The sequence below is a fragment of the Dipodomys ordii genome, unplaced genomic scaffold, assembly GCF_000151885.1.
Source record: "Dipodomys ordii isolate 6190 unplaced genomic scaffold, Dord_2.0 Scaffold29, whole genome shotgun sequence".
In the NCBI taxonomy this organism is placed as follows: domain Eukaryota; kingdom Metazoa; phylum Chordata; class Mammalia; order Rodentia; family Heteromyidae; genus Dipodomys; species Dipodomys ordii.
This window is the reverse complement of record NW_012267245.1, coordinates 3,301,134-3,314,437: the sequence shown is the minus strand read 5'-3', so window position 1 is coordinate 3,314,437 and position 13,304 is coordinate 3,301,134. Positions and strand designations below refer to the sequence as shown.

The following is a 13,304-nucleotide window of genomic DNA, read 5'->3' as shown; positions in this document are numbered from 1 at the left end:
CCCCCCCTCCCCCAGGCGCAGGAGAGATGCATATTAAAAATAAGTCTATGGCCGACGCCTGGTGCAGAGTCCTGTTGGCTGAGATCGGTCACATCCAGAGGCCAAGCCTATCATCCAGCTACTTCAGGAGGCTTTTGAGATCTGAGGATCGCGGTTCAAAGCCAGCCCCAGGGTAGGAAAGTCGGGGAGACGCTTCAACGGACCACCGAAAAGGTGGAGTGGCGCTGTGGCTCAAGGGGTAGAGCGCTCGCCTTGAGGGGAAAAGCTCAGAGGAGCCAGCACCTAGGCCCCCATAGATAGACAGACACACACACACATCACCTGGATCCCAAAGCTCCAGAAAGTTCCTGAAAGTTCCTGTACTGGGAGGAAGAACTTGGATTTCTCTACCGCCTGGAGCCTTGCTCCAGGGTCCCCCAAGCTCCAGGAGCTTTGCAGAGGCCTAGCTCATTGCCCAAAGATAGAGAACAAAGGTGACAGGAAAGCCAGGCAACTGGTGACTCACACCTGTCATCCTATCTACTCAGGAGGCTGAGACCTGAGGATTGAGATTCAAAGTCAGCCCCCGCAGGAAAGTCTATGAGACTCTTACCACCAATGAACCAGCAAAACAAAAGCCAAAAACCCAACAGTGTCTGTTGTGAGCAAAGAAAGCCAGCCAAGCAAGAGCTCAGGGCCTTGAGTTCAAATCCCTAATACTGGCACCAAAACAAAAGAATAGGGTGTGGCTCCTGCTCTGTACGTATTGAGGAGCTCAGGGCTCAGCTCGGCTTCTCCCAACTCTCCCTGTCCCCCCTAGTGGCCCTAATGAGTCCCCACTGATCACAGCCAGGAGAGAGACAGGGTCCCACTGAAGAAAGTGCATTCGCATGAAAGCAAAGACCAGAGGGGGCTCAGCCTGGTAGGATGGTGGGGAGTGGGGAAGGGGTTCCTAGTTCTGTTTACCTCCCAAGTGTTAAGTATGGGCTCCTGAAAGCAGGTCCTGGCATATTGTCGAAGTAAGCTGGCAAGGCAGTGGGCTGCTTTTGCAGCCTGTGTTTGAGGGGCGCTGCTGCTCCCGAACCCCCGAGCCTGGAGCTTGCCTTCTTTCCGAAGATGCAAAAACCAAGACTTCCAAGTGTCTCTCGAGTTTAATTCCTTTCATTATCAGGGGTTGGGGAGGGACAGAGGCCATAACCTGGGTAAGCAGGAGAAGGGCGTCATGGAGGAAGGAATCTGGCAGGAGAGCGTGGAGTTCAGTCCGGGACTTGGGTAGCCACCTCTGAACACAAGCCAACAGCTACCCGGCCCCATTCAGCTTTTCCCCTGCCCACCTGAGTCTTGTGCACGCAAGGCCACACGCACAGGTCTCATCACGCATGTGCCGAGGACCCAGCAACTTGCACCCAGCTCCTACGCACGGGCTGACAGGTGTGTAAGCACAAATGCAGACTTCTACACATGGGGGGGGGCCCTCAGAACCGCCCAGTTGATGCATGCGTGCATGCAGGACTCCATGACACATGCTCAGATGATGTTGTGGTCTGCACCAGGACAGGCGCCCAGGCTGGCACCCATGCGTACACACACGCATGCACACACACTCATAGCCCGCCTCTGCCTTTCCGCCATGAGCTCCACGCCCAGGCCCTTCTCTCGTCCGGGTGATCGCCTTGCCTGGCAGCCTAGAGGCGGGTGGTACTGTGGTGAGCGGGCATGGCCAGGCGGGGGGAGGGGGTGGCAGGGGGGTGTTCCTCCAGGAAGACCCTGGTGGGCAGCTGCGGCGAGCGGGGCTCGGGTCTGGCATAGCACAAGGTGGCCCGGGTGATGAGGCGGTCGAGAGGCTGCAGGGAATGCATCCAGACAGGAAGGAAGTCCCAGCTCTGCAGCCACTTGGGCAGACGCCCAGGACTCCGGTTCTGGAGGATGTTGACAAGCACCACGAAAGCCAGCAGGGCCCCGAAGGGCGCGCCCACACCTACCATGGCCAACCAGCCCGCCATGGAGATACCGAAGACCAGCGAGGGCAGGAGGAGGAAGCACACGAGGAGGTAGAGGACTGCAAACCAGCGGTACTTGGCGGTGAGTTTGCCCAGGGCCTTGGCCATGCGGATGGGTAGACGCATGCAGGGCAGCGGGTACCACAGCAGGATGCCGGAGATGTTGAAGAAGAAATGGCACAGAGCGATCTGCAGGGGAAGAGCCAACGGGGCGGAGGTAGCCAGGGGTTCCCAATGCAGAGCAGCACGAATTGATGATGGAGTCTGGTCTACCCCCCCCCAGCAGGAAAGCCCCACTCAGGGCTCACAGGCCTCCAGATCTCCCTTGGGTGGACACTGATTTTTTTTTGTTTTTTTGTTTTGTCGGTTGTGGGGCTTGAACTCTGGGCCTGGGTGCTGTCCCTGAGCTCTTCAGCTCAAGGCGAGTGCCCTACCACTTAAGCCATAGTGCCACTTCCGGTTTTCTGGTGGTTTAGTGGATATAAGAGTCTCATGGCCTTTCCTGCCTGGGCTGGCTTTGAACCACAATCCTCAGATCTCAGACTCCTGAATAGCTAGGATGACAGGCATGAGCCACCGGTGCACAGCTTTATTTATTTATTTTTGTATGTGTATGTGCCAGTACTGGGGCTTGAGCTCAGGGCCTGGAAACTGTCCCTTAGCTTTTTTTGCTCAAGGATGGTGTTTTACCACTTGAGCCACACCTCCACCGTCAGCTTTTTGCTGGGTAATTGGAGCTAAGTCTCAAGGACTTTCCTGTTTTGAACTGTGATCCTCAGATCTCAGCCTCCCGAGTAGCTAAAATTACAAGTATGAGTTGCCAATGCCCAGCAAGTTATTAAAATATCAGAAGTTGGGTGCCAGTGGCTCACTCCTATAATCCTACTACTCAGAAGGCTGAGATCTGAGGATGGCAGTTCAAAGGCATCCCGGGCAGGAAGGTTCATGAGACTCATCTCCAGTAAACCACTAGAAAACCAGACGTAGGGCTGGGAAGTTGGCTCAGTGGTAGAGCGCTTGCCTTGCATGCATGAGGCCCTGGGTTCGATTCCTCAGTACCACATAAGCAAAAAGATAAAAAGCCGGAAGTGGCGCTGTGGCTCAAATGGTAGAGCGCTAGCCTTGAGCTGAAGAGCTGAAGGACAGCGCCCAGGCCCAGAGTTCAGGCCCCATGACCGGACCCAAAAAAAAAAGAAAAAAAGAAAACCAGACGTAGAGCTGTGGCTCAAACTGGTAGCATGCTAGCCCTGAGCAAAAAAGCTCAGGGGACAGTACCTGAGTTCAAGCTTCAGAGCCTCAGGCCTGCTTGTTCTTCTAGCTCTATGCTAGAGACTCCAAGATCGGGCCCCTTTTACTGCACTTTTCCTACTACAAATCTGCCTTGCTTCTGGGTGCCTGTGGCTTATGCTTGTCATCCTAGCTACTCAGGAGGCTGAGATCTGAGGATCGTGGTTCAAAGCCAGACCGGGCAGGAAAGGCCATGAGACTCTCATAACTAATAAACTACTCGAAAACTGGAAGTGGCACTGTGGCTTAAGTGGTAGGCACTCACATTGAGCTGAAGAGGTAAGGGACAGTGCCCAGGCCCAGAGTTCAAGCCCCAGGACTGACAAAAAAAAAAAAATCTGCCTTGCTATCGTATTTTTGTTTTTGTGCCCTACTGGGGCCTGAGCTTGAAGGCTTGTGCTCTTGTTTGGCTTTTTCTGCTCAAAAGCTGGCTCTCTACCACTTGAGCCACATCTCCCCTGGCCTTTGGCTAATTAATTACAGATAAGAGTTTCTCAGGGTGGCTGCAAACCATGCTCATCAGATCTGTTTCCCCCTAAGTAGCCAGGATTACAGGCGGGAGCCACCTGCGTTGCATTGCTATTACAGACTGGTATGATGATCATGCCGAGTCTTTCTGTGGCAGAATGCAAGTCAGTGGGCTTTGCCAGAAGTGATTTTACTAAAGGGTGGACTACAGTTCCGTTCCAAGTTGCCACACCCTCCATTAGGCCCCTACCTGGAAAGAGCTGGACAGTTTCTCCCTGGGGCTAGCCAGCGCTGCTAAGATGGCGGTGGTGGTGGTTCCGATGTTGGAGCCCAGGGTGAGGGGGTAGGCCCGCTCGATGCTGATCACACCCAGGCCTGACGGGCAGAGGAGAGCATGCTGATGCTTCTTGGCTTCCTTCAGCCTCCCCCGCCCCACTCCCCACACCTACTGCTTGGCCCAGGCACGTACCGATGAGCGGGGTGATGGCCGAGGTGAAAACCGAGCTGCTCTGAACCACGAAGGTCATACCCGCACCCACCACCATGGCAAAGTAGCCCGTGACCCAGGTGAACGGGGCAGGCAAGTCTGCAAAGGACACACACACACACACACAGAAGATCAGCTCGCACGCCACACCCCTACCGGGGAGCGCCTTCCCGGGTCCCTGGCTTCCACAGCCCTTTGGGTACCCCTCATTCCTGAACTTGCCATTACAGCTCAGAGCCAGGCAGGATCCCCAAAAGCTCCAGAGTAAATCTTCCATGAATACTTGTATAGAGCCCCACTGGGTGCCCAGCTTCAGGATCTCACTTTTTGTCCCTGGAGTTTGAACTCAGGGCCTGAACGCTGTCCCTGAGCTGTTTTCCTCAAGGCTGGCTTGCCACCACCCTGAGCCACAGCTCTCCTTTTGACTTTGAGGCAGTTCGTTGGAGATAAAGAGTCTCACAGACTTTCCCACCCAGGCTGGCTTCGAACCGCGATCCTCAGATCTCAGCCTCCTGAGTAGCTAGGATGACAGGCGTGAGCCACCAGCGCCCAGCTCTACCTAGAACAGGATGTGGAAGAGACCATGGTGACAGTCCTGCTGCCTTCCCAAACACGGCTCAGGGCTCACCTGTGTTGATGACCTTCTGGATGACCTTGGCCACCTGGCCCTTGAGCATGGAGTTGAGCATCTTGACAACGAGAATAAGGCAGGTGCACAGCACCACCAGAGAACCAGCTAGCAGGATGAGGCCCACGGCCAGGTCGGGCAGCCCAGTATCCACGAAGATGTGTTTGCCTGCAGGGACAGCATCAGGGCCTTGGAGAATCCAGAACTCCAGACTCCAACCTCCCCACCACGGCCCAGGCCCAGGGGCTGGGTTGATGGACAGCTGTGGTCCCTGGGGACAGTGGGAATGGAAGAGGGCAGCCCGTGGGACGTGCGACCCCTGCCGGCCGCAGAGACTCACATTTCTCCATGGTGACATTTCTCAGGGACTGGCTGGAGTTGGCTTCCACCCTGGACATGGACGTGGAAGCCTGGATGAACAGGAAGGGTGACTTAGAACATCCCGGTGGTTGGGCTGGGAAGGTGGCTCAGTGGTAGCGTGCTTGCCTAGCATGCACAAAGGTTTGATTCCTCAGTACTACATACACAGAAAAAGCCAGAAGTGACCGCTGTGGCTCAAGTGGTCAAGTGCTAGCCTTGAGCACAGAGAGGCTCAGGGACATCGCCCAGGCCCTGACTTCAAGCCCCAGGATTAGAAAAAAAGAAAACAATCATGGTGGTGAAGCATTTACCACCCAAGCCGAGCACAGTGGCTCACGCCTGTCATCCCAGCTGCTGAGATCACAAGGATCATGGTTCAAAGCCAGCCTGGGCAGGAAAGTCCATGAGACTCTCATCTCCAATAAACCACCAGAAAACCAGAAGTGGCGCTGTGACTCAAAGTGGTAGAGTGCTAGCTTTGTGCAAAAGAAGCTCAGGGACAGCGCCCAGGCCCTGAGTTCAAGCCTCAAGACCAGAAAAAGAAAAATAACTGTGAAACTTTATCTGGAGTGAGAGGCAGTTGTGTCATGGTGAGCTTTGTCCCCTCGTGGTGACAGAAAGTGAGGGCAGGAAATTGGGAGGCTGGATTCTGGGTCCTTCCCCATCTGTTTCCTCCTGACTCAATCACTTCAGGGTGAGGAGTTGAGCTAGGGGAGAGCAAAGGGTCAAGATGCTGGGAGAAGAGGGAGAAGCTGTTAGCAGAGGATTGGTAGATGAGGAGGGAGAGTTTTGGGATAAAGATGACAGTCAGTGATATCCAAAGATGAGTCACCACGAGATGTGGCCATCAGGAATCCAGGTTAGTGGACTGGTGGTTAGATTCTGTGTGTGTCTGTGTGTGTGTGTGTGCATTTGCACATGCGCGCACTTGCGCACTTGAACTCAGGACCTGGGAGCTGTCCTTGAGCTTTTTTTTTCCCCCTCTCTCAAGGCTAAGGCTCTACTAGTTGAGCCACAGCTCCATTTCCAGCTTTTGTGGTGATTCCTTGCAGATAAAAGTCTCATGGACTTTCCTGGCAGGCTTCAAACTGTGATGCTCAGATCTCAGCCTCCTGAGTAGCTAGGATGACAGGCGTGAGCCAGTTTCTATCTACTACTTTGAGGCATCCATTGCAATTCTAGGATGCAGAATTCTAGAAGCAGCATCTAACCTGTAACCCACTCATCTATAGTCTGCTTGGTTGAGCTAGGGAGTTATTACTATCACTATTACTATTATTATCAGTCTTGGGGCTTGAACTCAGATCGGAGCCTGGATGCTTTCCCTGAGCTGCTTTTGCTCAAGGCTAGCACTCTACCACTTGAACCAGCCCTGTTGGGGAGGAACTTGGGAAGCAGATAACCCTCCTGACATGAGTGGCCAAGTTGTGCTCACTGAGGTCTACTGGTGTGTGTGGGGGGAGCTTATAAATCCTGGGGCAGGGGCTGGGAAGTTGGCTCAGTGGTAGAGCGCCTGCCTTGCATGCCTGAGGCCCTGGGTTCGATTCCTCAGCACCACATTAGAAAAAAGCCAGAAGTGGCGCTGTAGCTCAAGTGGTAGAGCACTAGCCTTGAGCTGAAGAGCTGAGGGACAGCGCCCAGGCCCAGAGTTCAGGCCCACGACTGGACCCAAAAAAATAAATAAATAAATACTGGGGCAGTTTCTGGAGGAGGAGAAAGGGGAGGAGGAGGAAGAGGATTTCACTGCAGTTACTTCTTCAGTGGAAGCAGAATCGGGGCAGGGCAATCAATGCCAAGGGGTTGAGATCTTTAAATTCTTTTTTTCTTTTTGCTGGTTGTGGGGCTTGAACTCTGGGCCTGGGCACTGTCCCTCAGCTCTTCATCTCAAGGCAAGTACTCTACCACTTGAGCCACAGCACCACTTCCAGTTTTCTGAGTGGTTCATTGGAGATAAGAGTCTCACGGACTTTCTTGCCTGGGCTGGCTTTGAACTGTGATCCTCAGATCTCACCCTCCGAGTAGCTAGGATGACAGGTGTGAGCCACCAGTGCCCGGCTTACAAAGAGTTTTTGATGTAGATGTCTCAGGGCTTTTGACATTCAAAGCCAGGCTGGGGGACAGAGGATGGAGGGAAAAACTGGCAACTCCAGCTTGAAAGTGATAGGGCCGAGTCCCAGGAACTGGGCCATAGCCCTAGGCTATGGGGACAGAGTAGCAGGAAGGTAATGGGGAGGGGATCTGGGGTGAAGAACAGACCCAATGGGGCTCACTTTGCATCGTAGCTGAATCACCCCAAGCTGTGTGTGAAGCAGAACCACACACAGTTAGCCTCTCTTGGGCCTCAGATACCTTTTCCATAAAATGCTGTTCTGTGTGTGTGTGTGGGGGGGTGGTGCATGTGTGCCAGTCTTACTGCTTGAACTCAGGACCCTGAGCTTTTTTTCAATCAAGGCTAGCTCTCTATCACCAGAACCACAGCTTCATTTATATTATTTAGATATGAGTCTCACGGACTTTTCTGCCCTGGCTGGCCTTGAACCACGATCCTCCGATCTCAGCCTCCTGAGCAGCTAGGATGACAGGCGTGAGCCACCGGGTTTAGGCTTTCTTAATTGAAAAACAGGAGTCGGGATTAACAGGTCTGCAGGGACACCCTCAAATTAAGGAGAGGCTTTGGGGACCGGATCAAACTCACAGAGGACTGCCGGCCTGGAGGCCTTCCTTCCCCCAGGGAGAAGCAGGCAGGATGCGGGCCTTGTTAACCTTTCGCTGGGGAGGGAAAGGGAGCTCTGAGGCTTTTGTTCTTCTGGAAGCTGAGAGCGCCGTGTCCGTAGCGCCATCTGGTGGCGAAGACGAGCATTTCTCCTGAGAGCATCATTTGTCCATCACTTTAAGTCAGGTCTGAGGTGGCCTTCAAGCCCTGAAGGATGTCTTCATTTGTAAAATGCCCACGTGCCCATCCTCCTTCTCAGGCTGCAAAAGTCCTCAAAAGATGCTTGTGTAGAACACATCAGAGCCGGGCTGCTGGTGGCTCACACCTGCCATCCTAGCTCTCCAGGAGGCTGAAGATCTGAAGATCGTGGTTCAAAAGCCAGCCAGGGACAAGAAAGTCCCTGAGACTCTTCTGCCCAATTTAACACCACCAAAAGTCTGGAAGTGGAGCTGTGGCTCAAGTGGCAGAGTGCCAGTCTTGAGCAAAAAACAAAAACACCTCAGGGAAAGCACCCAGCCCCCTGAGTTCCAGCCCCAGGACCAGAAAAAAAGAAAAGAAAAAGAAAAAAAAACATGCAAAGATGATTACCAATCCACAGTGTGACACCCCCCCCCCCAAGGTAATTTCTATGACATGACCAAATCCTCAAAGCATTCAGAAGTGTTTGAAACACTCAACCTGCCTCTTGATTTTGCTTTTACCATCTGGAAAGTTCCAGACTCTCATCCTCTGTTTGGTGACAGAAGTTTCTTAGGTTTGGCTTGCATCAGACTGGGTCCCAGGTAGTGAAGATGGAAGAGGTTGGAAAGGAAATCTCCGTGGCCTGAGGAAGATCCTGGGCATAGCAGGAGATCACATATTCATACCTCAGTGTGTGTGTCACAGTCCAGACAGACAGCCCCAGACACCAGGGAGCTCAGATCCCTTCCACGTCTCCCACTGAGAAAAGTCCAATGAGGATGGTGATTTGGAGCCAGTGCTTGGGCCAGTGGCAGCCAGGGCCAGAGAAGAAAAAGCTCCCTAGCTGGGCTTTGGTGGCTCACGCCTGTCATCCTGGCTACTCAGGAGGCTGAGATCTGAGGATCGTGATTCAAAGCCAGCCCAGGCAGGAAAGTCCATGAGACTCTGATCTCCAAGGAACCACCAGAAAACCGGAAGTGGTGCTGTGGCTCAAGTGGTAGAGCGCTTGTCTTGAGCTGAAGAGCTGAGGGACAGCGCCCAGGCCCAGAGTTCAAGCCCCATGACCGACCAAAAAAAAAAAAAAAAAAAGGTGACCCGGATGACCATGGGCAATGTGTCCACTTGTATGAAATGGGGTCCCCATGTTCACACAGCTAGCTTGAGCACCACATTGGTGAAGCAGAACCCAATGCCAGCCCAGACCCACTCGACGCCGTAGCAGGTGGACAGTTCAGGCCTCAGAGAAGCGAGGCACAGAGCTGTCTCCGTGGCTCGTTGTCTGTAAAGATCAAAACGTGTGATGTCTTTCTTCCAGAGTTTGCTTTCAAGTAGAGAGGCTGTGGTGACTCAGAGCGTTCACGGGGCGTCTAAGAGCTTCTGAGGGGGGAAGCTGGCGAGCCAGCGAGGTCACGGAGACACCATCAAAGCCGTCCACGTGGGCTTTCTGTTGTCAAGCTGTCTTGAACTGTCAGAAAGACTGCACCGACACTGCGTGCCACCTGGGGTGGCGGGGAACACCACAGAGACAGTTGATTGAGTGCTTTCTCTTCATACAGGAGAAAGGGCCGGCAGCATGGAGCAGCAGTGGAGAAGATCGAGAGACCTGGGTCTCTGCTGCGATTTTCTCCTGTGCGTACATTGGACACTGAGGGCGCACACCTGGAATCTTGAGATCTGAGGACCCTGGTTCAAAGCCAGCTCAGACAGACGAATCTAAGAGTCTCTTATCTGTAATTCTCCAATGAGCCACCCCCAAAAGCCAGAAGTGGGCTCAAAAAGAACTATTTGTATTGAAAACTACTGGGGTAGGCCAATGACATACCAACTATAATTGATTGGTGATGTCTGCCTAAAGCAGTGAGGCTGGGAGTGATTAGTAATGTCTGCATGGGCAGTGCATAGATTTGCCAAGTGTTTGCTCTCTCCTGGCTAAATGATCTTCAAGGTCTATTTGAATTCAGGGGGCCTGGGCACTGTCCCTGAGCTTCTTTTTGCTCAAGGCCAGTGCTCTACCACTTGAGCCACAGGTCCAACTTTTGACTTTTTGGTATTTCATTGGAGATAAGAGTCTCACGGACTTTCCTGCTCTGGGCTGGTTTTGGATCACAATCCTCAGATCTCAGCCTCCTGAGTAGCTAGGATGACTGGCACCCCGCTACCTAGTGCATTCTGAACCACAAAACGGGCAGTCATCCGAAGAGAGAGACGTCTAGACTGGGACTGACCTCGATTGTGTCTGGATGGCACCAGATCCGAATGAGGCTGTGGTTCCTTAGAGTCTCGTCTCCTGTGGCAATGCTGGTGATCACTGACTTGTTCAGCTGTGAGCAAGAGGAGGCGTGGAGAATCAAGGGTGGGAGGGGCATTTCTCTCCCCACCCACCTCAATCTCTACTCCCAGGCCAGGCTCTGTACTCACCTGGATGATGAGCTTTGTGAAGGGCTCTGTGATAATCTTGAGCAGGTCCGGGGCATCTCTGCCTCCACGGATGTTGAAGGAGGCCACCACAAGTCTGGTGATGTGGTCCAGGTAGCTGGTGGCCGCCTCCAGGGGCAGCAGAACCAGAACGGACAGCCAGTTAAAGCAGTCGTGCACTGTGGCCCCCGCGAAGGCCCTGGGCAGGGAGGCCATATTGCAGGGAAGCCCAGAGCCAGGGGTGCGCTCACGCTGGGTTGGAGGGCGGGGGTTTCCTGGTATTGGGAACTGCCTCCCCACCCCAGCACATACATAACCCCCACCCTCCTGCCCCAGCTCACCGCCGGAAGTCAGTCCTATCCCCTGCCTGCATCAGAGCGACGATAGTGTTGGTGACAGAAGTTCCGATGTTGGAGCCCATGATGATGGGGATGGCGGAGCTCACCTCCAGCACTGGGGGAAGATGGCCGAGGGTGGGTGGCAGTGACCACCCAACTCTACCCCCCACAGAAAGCACCTAGCAGGGGCTGGGAAGGTGGCTCAGTGGTAGAGTGCTTGCTTAGCATGTGTGAAGCCCTGGGTTCGATTCCTCAGTACCACATACACGGAAAAAAAACAAAAGTGGTGCTGTGGCTCAAGTGGTAGAACACTAGCCTTTGGAAGTCACATCCATATGCAATCTAGACTTCTACTGGTGTACACCATGCATGCGTGCAGGTGTGCTGGTTTGTTTTCATACCCAGCTGTACAGCCTCATTGTAATCCGGGCATTTCTGTGAACGTATTTCCTCTATGTGGACATATTTCCTCATCTACAGTTGGTTGGCTTAAAGTAAAGATTATTCTAGTTTTTTTTTTTATTTTTTGTCAGTCATGGGTCTTGAACTCTGGGTCTGGGTGCTGTCCCTCAGGTCTTCAGCTCAAAACGAGTGCTCTGCCATTTGAGCCACAGCGCCATTTCCAGTTTTCTGGTGGTTCACTGGAGATAAGAGTTTCACTTTTTTGCCCGGGCTGGCTTTGAACCATGACCCTCAGATCTCAGCCTCCTGAGTAGGTAGGATGACAGATGTGAGCCACTGGTGCCCGGCTAGATTATTCTAGTTTTGCTGGGACCTTGGGGTTTGAACTCAGAGCCTGGGCACTGCTGTCCTTTTGCTTTTTCTGCTCAAGGGTGGCACTCAACCTCTTGAGCCACAGCTCCACATTGCACTTTTGGTTGGCTCATTGGAAATAAGAGTCTCATAGGCTTTCCTGTCTATGATGACGTTGAAGTGTGATCTCCAGATCTCAGTTTCCCGAGTAGCCGGGATTACAGGTGTGGTCACTGGTGCCCGACTTACAGCCTGTTTTTTTTTTTTTTTTCCCCTGGTTATTTTTTAGAGATTGAAGTCTTGCAGACTTTTCTACCTGGGCTGGCTTGGAACTGGGGGTCGTTTGGATCTCAGCCTCCTGAGGAGCTGGGATTAAAAACACCAGCCTGCACCCAGCAGATCATCCTTGATCATCAAATTGGGCCACGTGCAAGGCCAAATCCAGGCTTTTATGAGGAAGAAGAAATTCCACTCATATACCATGCCCTTGGCTTCTGCCCAATGAATTCTAGCCTGCCCTGCACATTTCAGACTGGATCAGTCAGATAGGTTGTGGAGAGGAGCCAACTCTCCTCCCTAAATCCACTCTAGCCTTCAATCCCGATCCTCCCAGCCTCCCAAGATTCTTTCCCTGGCTCCACTCACAGCCCGAGGAGACCATGCTGACAATGATGGACGTCGAGGTGCTGGAACTCTGCACCAACACCGTCACCAGAATGCCCACCACCAGCCCGGCCACCGGGTTGGACAGGATGGCATTGTCTTTGAAGATGTCACCAGCTACTTTCCCTGAGGAGGAGTGGAGCGGTGTTATGGAGGGGAGGGGGGGTCCTCCGGAACTCTTCCCCAGCCTTCCACTCCCCCTCCTCCCGGGGTCCTACCTCCAGCCAGCTGGAAGGCGGAGCTGAGCACATCCAGAGAGCAGACAAACAGGTAGAGCAAGAGCAGCATGAGTGGTACCTTGAGGAGGGTGGCGAGGGCCTGGCGGAGCTTCTGGGCTAGCTGGGGCTCTGGAGGCCGAGCAGGTAGGAGGACAGTGCGCATGAGCCCGGGACAATGCCTTTCCAGGGTCGCTGCCCACCCCTGGCCTGGCCCCTACCTGGCTTCTGCTCATCTTCCAGGGCCAGCTTGGCCGGGAATGGGTCATGGCGCTCCAGACCCTCTCCGTAGGGACAGCTGTGCTCCGTGAGGGCCACTGGGCCCAGGCTGGGGAAGGCGTAGGCCGATGTCCCTGGGATCCTGTGGAGGACTGTGGGGGGGGCTGGTCAGAGGCTCCCCTGGGGCTCAGGGAGGCCAGCAAGAGGGAGGGGTGGACATGAGGGGAGTGGGCATCCCGAGGAGGGGGTGGGGGAGCTGGACTCACCCTGTGGGCTGGGCACATAGGCAAAGGCTGGTCTGTGCAGCACATGGCCCCCCCGGACCGGAAGTGGGGAGACAGTTGGCCCCCCCAGCCTTTCTGCATAGGACATCATCTGGGCACCTGCATGTCAGGGAATGGTAGCAATGCTGTGTGACAGTTGTTATGTCCCAGACACCCACACACGTGTGCACTGCCAAGCATGGTGGCGCACACCTGTCATCCTAGCTACTCAGGAGGCTGAGATCTGAGGATCACTGTTCAAAGCCAGTACTTTCCTGCCCGGGAGACTCTTATCTCCAATAAACCACCAGAAAACCAGAAGTGGCGCTGTGGCTC

At 53.9% G+C, this 13,304-nt stretch overlaps 1 protein-coding gene across 2 annotated transcripts in view; it reads right to left on the bottom strand.

Moving 5' to 3' along the window:
• Positions 1–1,111: 1,111 nt before the first annotated feature.
• Positions 1,112–13,304, bottom strand: part of Slc34a1 (solute carrier family 34 (type II sodium/phosphate cotransporter), member 1) — a 13,377-nt gene continuing 1,184 nt past the window's right edge. Inside the window, exons 1-12 of one of the 2 annotated variants that reach the window (XM_013016083.1) lie at positions 12,972–13,080; positions 12,708–12,857; positions 12,490–12,618; positions 12,254–12,397; positions 10,859–10,970; positions 10,521–10,716; positions 10,328–10,423; positions 5,190–5,259; positions 4,850–5,017; positions 4,204–4,320; positions 3,985–4,109; positions 1,112–2,168 (exon numbers count right to left, since the gene is read on the bottom strand). In XM_013016083.1, the coding sequence (XP_012871537.1) occupies positions 1,665–2,168; positions 3,985–4,109; positions 4,204–4,320; positions 4,850–5,017; positions 5,190–5,259; positions 10,328–10,423; positions 10,521–10,716; positions 10,859–10,970; positions 12,254–12,397; positions 12,490–12,618; positions 12,708–12,857; positions 12,972–13,080 (1,920 nt within the window). In that variant the 3' untranslated portion in view covers positions 1,112–1,664. Of the gene's footprint in view, positions 2,169–3,984; positions 4,110–4,203; positions 4,321–4,849; positions 5,018–5,189; positions 5,260–10,327; positions 10,424–10,520; positions 10,717–10,858; positions 10,971–12,253; positions 12,398–12,489; positions 12,619–12,707; positions 12,858–12,971; positions 13,089–13,304 lie in introns of those variants that run through there. The other variant, XM_013016082.1, reaches the window with a different exon arrangement.